Source organism: Hippocampus bargibanti, linkage group LG12, assembly GCF_051943395.1.
Source record: "Hippocampus bargibanti isolate YZ-2025 linkage group LG12, ASM5194339v1, whole genome shotgun sequence".
Lineage (NCBI taxonomy): Eukaryota > Metazoa > Chordata > Actinopteri > Syngnathiformes > Syngnathidae > Hippocampus > Hippocampus bargibanti.
Genome location: NC_142745.1, coordinates 11,979,988 through 11,986,593, shown reverse-complemented (window position 1 = coordinate 11,986,593; position 6,606 = coordinate 11,979,988). Strand labels below are relative to the sequence as shown.

Genomic DNA, 6,606 nt, shown 5'->3' with positions numbered 1-6,606 from the left:
TATATATATATATATATATATATATATATATATATATGTGTATATATATATATATATATATATATATATATATATATATATATATATATATATATATATATATATGTATATATATGTATATGTGTGTGTACAGTATATACATATATATATATATATATATATATATATGTATGTATATGTGTGTGTACAGTATATACATATATATACGCACATATATATATATATATATATACGTACAGCATATACACACGTGTATATATATATATATATATATATATATATATATATATATATATATATATATATATAAAGAGAGAGAGAGTATATACACACATATATACAGTATAGACACAATATATACAGTATATATATATACACAGACGTGCACATTTCACCATGACGTCCCTTTTCCACTAGTGAAAAGGACGCTTTGATCCTCTCATCTAGAACAGCTTCATACAACTGTTTGTGTTTTTGTGCTGTCATATTATGTTATTTATTTATTGTTCTTTTGATTAAGATGGCGCCGCGAGAGTGGCTGCCTTTACAGCAGCTCCTGTATTTTGTTTTTCTACTTGTTTTCCTTCTTTCTTCACTTTGCTGCTGTGAAATATAAGTTTCTCCATTTGACATTAATAAAAGCTCATTTTATTTTATCTAATCTAATATTTATGAGTGAGAGACAGAATTTAAAAATGGGCACAGAAGCACCCTTTTATTTTACAAAAAATCGAATGAAAGTATAAAGACAATGGGTTTGTTTCAATATTCTTCCTAAGGTTGCAGTATAAAGTCATGATCTATAGAAGAAAAAAGAAAAAAAGCAATCCGTTTGCGGCAAAACAAAAGGTCATTTGAGAACATTGTGATTGAAACCTTTTGGCGGAGGTGAATGTTGTGAATCTGGCAGCAAATCCACATTTGGGAAGATGTATATATATTCATTGATCCTCCTGACAAGTTACAGATAAACACAAATGCTCCCACATGCACACTGCGAGGAGTACACTCGAAAACATGCATTCATCCAAGGTTAAAAATAGACTTAACAGATGCATAATTCAATCCTGATAAAGTCCAGCAATCCAACAAAGTATAATAGAATATTGTTGATATATTTTATATATATATTCATTTTATATACATTTAAAAATATGTTGTTATTTTTAAATTACTTTGCGTTTTTATATTACAGCACAAATTTAGCTTTGGATGACAGTTGGCGCCATACTATTAGTATACAATACACCAGTTGATGGTTTGGTAGAAAAATGGGTGCATCATCAAATAAATAAATAAATAACATGAATGTAAATACATTTAAATAACTATGTAAATAAATACATTTAAATAAATAAATAGATAAAGAAATATAACTAAATGCATAAAAATGCAGCAGTATTTCTCATGATTTTCTCATGTCGTGGCTGTGATTCTGTAAAGGCCTCCGTTGTCAAATGAAATTAGGAATGTAAATTCAAATATGAATCAATTCTATTTAAAAAAAAAGGAAAACGAGGGAAATTGGGCCATAACAATAATGAACAATTATGACAAAGCGCCAACTCGTGGTCATCTCCAGTTACTGCAGATTTCCTTCGATTTTTTTTTTTGGGGGGGGAGTCATGTATTTGACACGCAGTCCTTTGACGTGATAAAATGGAGGAGGGAAAACGGAGGCGTGTTCCAGCAGGTGAAGGCGAAGCTACAAAGGCAGTTGATCAGCTGCATACAGATTTAGAGGGGGGGAGAGAGGGAGGAAAGTGGGGATGGCGGGGGGGCCATCAGTGAGCAACATCAGAGTGAAGCAATGGCAGAGAAGAAGCGACGCGACCAAATGAGGTCAATTTCCCAGAGGGAACCTGTCAACTGTTGTGCATTTGCCGGGAACATGGCAAGGTGTGTTTGGGATGCCCACATAACGCGCCGGGAAGCCCCCCCATTCGGGCCCCATTCAGTGTCAAGTGCGCCTATCTCAAGAGAATTTCTATCCCAAATCCAGCAAATGTTGCGATTCTATGTCAACTATTTAATTCAATCACCGCCAGAGGATGACAAATTATATTAAATAAAATCAACAGGGACACAATATCAAACAAAGAAGTCAACAGAACAATAAAGGTCCAAAGTAGCAAACAAAACCAGGGCTGGCTATCTATTAGCTATCTATACAGCTGGCTAGCTGTCTATTAGATATTTGTTAGCTATCTAGTTGGCTGTCTATCTATTCACTATCTGTCTGGCTGTCTGTTAGCTATCTATCCAGCTGGCTAGCAGGCTAATGGCTGGCTGGCTATCTATCAGCTATATATCCAGCTAGATGCTATCATTTAGATGTGTTGGCTAGCTATCTATTAGTGATTCATCTAGCTAGCTGGCTATCTGTTAGCTATCTATCCAGCTATCTAGCTGACTGGCTGTTAGTTATCTGGTTGGCTAGCTATCTATTAGCTTGCTAGCAATTTGAGTCAGTAAACATTAGATATATAGTTATCTGGCTATATATTAGCTTGCTAGCTATTTGAGTCAGGAAACATAAGCTATATAGCTAGCTATCTATTAGATATCCAGCTATCTAGTTGACTGGCTGTTAGTTATCTGGTTGGCTACCTATCTATTAGCTTGCTAGCAATTTGAGTCAGGAAACATTAGCTATATAGCTATCTGGCTAGCTATTAGCTTGCTAGCTATTTGAGTCAGGAAACATTAGCTATATAGCTATCTATCTATTAGATATCTATCCAGCCTTCTAGTTGACTGGCTGTTAGTTATCTGGTTGGCTAGCTATCTATTAGCTTGCTAGCAATTTGAGTCAGGAAACATTAGCTATACAGCTATCTGGCTATCTATTAGCTTGCTAGCTATTTGAGTCAGGAAACATTAGCTATATAGCTAGCTAGCTAGCTATTAGATATCTAGCTAGCTTCCGATCTATTTGAGTTATTCCGAGTTGAGTGAACGCTGGAGCATGTGACTGCTGCTGCTCACCCACAGAAAAACTGATCCTCTGACTGAAAAGTGACCTTGAGCGTTTTGAAAGGCACTTATGAATGAAATGTATTATTATTTTTATTGACCTAATTTTGGAAGTGGACGACCATTTTAAGTTACTCGCTTTGTCCTACATCCGTGTTCAAAGATTGTCATTGCAAAATGTACATTTTGATTGGATTTGGATATGGATCTCTCATCCAAATGTAATACAATACGATACAATACATATTCTCCATATATTACCAGTAAAGCAACACGCTTCGATGTCACCTGCATAAAACATATGCACCTTCCACTGGCAGGTCGCAAATAAGAAACACATACTGTAATTTGTCTGCTATGTGCGGATATCCTCCAAATGGCTGCCTGCGATAATGCAGTTCAGTGCGCAGAACACAAAACACAAACACAGCCTTGTTTCGTGCACTCCAGAAAAAAAAAGATGGTGCCGTCAGGAGAAGTTCATTAACGATGAGTTAGGTCACAGCCAACTAAATGGCAAAGACCTTATGGAGGAGAGCTGAAGATTTCTTACCTGCTCGCTTTTCTATTAGCTTGCGTTGCCCTGCAGCGTGCAAATTGGCCAAATTGCTTCGATCCCGATTGTCACAAACGTCGCCGGTGGATGTGCAGTTGTCGTTCATACACATGCTGGCCCACCGAGAACAAACATAATCATCACTGTTATCATCATCATCATCATCATCATCATCATCATCATCATCATCATCATCATCATCATCATCGTCATCATCATCATCATCATCATCATCATCATCATCATCATCATCATCATCATCATCATCATCCGATGAGGCTGAGAGTGACCAGTGAGGGAAGCTGATCAGTGACGTTAAAACACAAGCAGTGCATGCAGAATAAATGGATGTGATCTATCTGTCTATCCATCTATCTGTCTGTCTGTCCGTCTGTCATATAACTAGCTATCTAGCTAACAATCTAGCTAGCTATTTAGATAGCTCGTGATCTAGCTAGTTCGCGATCTTGCTCGCTATCGAGGGAGTTCGTGATCTAGCTAGCGATCTAGCTAGCTTGCGATCTAGCTAGCTTACGATCTAGCGAGCTCGCAATCTAGCTAGCTCGCAATCTAGCTAGCTCGCGGTCTAGCTCGCTCCCAATCTAGCTCGCTCGCAATCTAGCTCGCTATCTCATGATTTAGCTAGCTCACGAGCTAGCTAGCTCGCAAGCTAGCTATCTATCTAGCGATTTAGCTAGCTCCCGATCTAGCTAACTTGCAATCTAGCTACGTCGCGATCTAGCTAGCTATATAGCTCGCTCACTAGGTAGCGAGCTATCTAGCTAGCTCATGATCTTACTAGCTATCTAGCTAGAAAGCTAGGTAGCGAGCTATCTAGCTAGCTCCCGATCTCGCTCGCAATCTAGCTTGCGATCTAGCTAGCTCGCATTCTAGCTGGCTCGCATTCTAGCTGGCTCGCTATCTACCTCCCTCCCTCCCTTTCTCCCGAAATGACTAGCTATGCTCCGTGTTTATCTAGTTTGTAGCGATTTCTCAATATCAAGAGGGCTGATTACGATTTCATAGACTCGTTGAGTAAGATCTTACTAACACTAGTCTCAAAGCATGTACTGTAATTCCTAAAAACGCAGCAGGCCGAATATTTTCTCGGAGAGTGAATGTGTTATCGTGAAGTGCGGGTGCTCATAGTCTTACCTGTTATCATTGATGTCTGTAGTGTTTCCTGTGGGCACAGAAAGGTGGGAGGGGAAGATGCAGGCTCATGCACAGTGAGCAGCAGTGTCACATGCAATATTTCCAGTGTGTATAAGGCGCACCCCCCAATGAATGGTGTATTTGCAAACTTTTTTCATATATAAGGCGCACCGGACTGTAATGAATGTAAAACGTTTTCCAAATATAATATATATAAATAGATACAAGGTTCTCCAAATATAAGGCACGCCACATTGTAAGACATTTAAACAGCCATTAACTCTCTCAACAGTAGCCCAAATAAAACCGTATAGTGCCTCTTTGCAATTTTTTTACGATGATACTAGTGCAACATGTTCTACCGGAGACAAATTCCTTGTGTGTGTCCTACATACTTAGTTAATAAAGATGATTTTGATTCTGATTCTAAGTGAATGACGTCACATTGGGAAGTGCTTTGGTGGTGGAAAAGTGCATCTCCATTTATCATTTAGCAAAATCCAGTTGCAAGCGTTCCAGCTTTGCTTCCATTTTGACAGTTACCGAGTTACCGTCATCATTTGTTACGAGCCTGACGTGGGCCTACACAGCGCAGCCTTATCTGTCTCGCCCAGAGAGCATAATCAAGTTTATCTCATGGATGTCATTCACGCAATGTGTCTGGGTGACATGCATGCATGATGCCAAAGTATAGTCATCCATATTCGTCACAGCGGCAAAGGCCAAATAAAAGGAGAAAAAAAAGGAAACGAAATTGGTGAGGAGAAAAAAAAATCATCTCGAGTGAGATTCTCTCCTTGCACTGACAGATAGGAGACGTCTTTCTTATCTCAACGGACTTTGCGAGGTGGGAGCTCACCATTTTCTGAATCAAGCATCTCGGCGGTGTCGGCCTGGCTAGGCGGCGGCGTCCTGCAAGCAGATTATTTGAATGAGAAGATCAATTAGAAGATTTGATTTTGCGCGTCGGCAGAACGCCAAGCAGCGGGGATGTAATGAGTGACTAAAGGGCACACTTCACCTTACACACTAAAGGCCTAGTTTGCGTAAACAGGAACAAATTGAATGAGATTTGAAAAATAACCGCAAGAATGGACAGAGGCGGGAAGGGAAGCGTCTTTGCATGTGATTTATTTTCTTCCATTTTCATGAAAAAAAAAGAAAGTAGATAGACATCTGACATTCTCTTTGTGAGCTGAATTCAGTCTATGTTTGGATAAGAACATAAAATATGAAAAGGTCAAGTGCTGTCAACACTTTCTGGATACGCTGCAACAGCTGATTTCTTTGTGCAACATGGTTTTTTTTCCTGATTAAGAAATGAATGAATGCGGAAGAATTCAACAGAGTAAAATGCTAGACAGATGATCCCCTACTTACGAACATTCAAGTTACGAATATTCGAGTTATGAACGTTCGGATTACGAACAACGATACGTTTGAACATTTTTGTAGCAATATATGTCGTATTCTTTCCAGTTGAATATATCTTTATCTACTTATATAAGCCTTAAACATACTTATATAAAACGTAAACATACTTATATAAGGCTTAAACATACATCCCATACAAACTATAACAGTGAAGCAACTTAATACAAATTCAACTTACGAACTAATTCACCTTACGAACAACCATTCGGAACATATCTCGTTGGTAATTTGGGGAGAGTCTGTATATCTATGTTCAAAATTTGAAATCTGTCTCAAAACCATGATTCGAAACTCAAACTACAACCCCTAACCCATTTTGACACCCAATTTTCAACACTTGCAGTTTAAACAGAGTAAAATGCTATACAGACGCTCCCCTACTTACGAACATTTGAGTTACGAACATTTGAGTTACGAACATTCGAGTTACGAACATTCGAGTTACGAACGGTCCGTACAAAAATTTTTGTAGTAACATATGCAGT

General features: G+C 38.3%; 1 protein-coding gene across 2 annotated transcripts in view; it reads right to left on the bottom strand.

Annotated features, from left to right (window-relative positions):
* Positions 1–301: 301 nt before the first annotated feature.
* kif5ab (kinesin family member 5A, b) overlaps positions 302–6,606 on the bottom strand; it is a 66,120-nt gene continuing 59,815 nt past the window's right edge. The window contains exons 26-29 of one of the 2 annotated variants that reach the window (XM_089009724.1): positions 5,547–5,599; positions 4,688–4,715; positions 3,530–3,645; positions 302–1,725 (exon numbers count right to left, since the gene is read on the bottom strand). In XM_089009724.1, coding sequence (XP_088865850.1) covers positions 1,706–1,725; positions 3,530–3,645; positions 4,688–4,715; positions 5,547–5,599 — 217 coding nt within the window. In that variant the 3' untranslated portion in view covers positions 302–1,705. The remainder of the gene's footprint in view (positions 1,726–3,529; positions 3,646–4,687; positions 4,716–5,546; positions 5,600–6,606) is intronic. The other variant, XR_016116588.1, reaches the window with a different exon arrangement.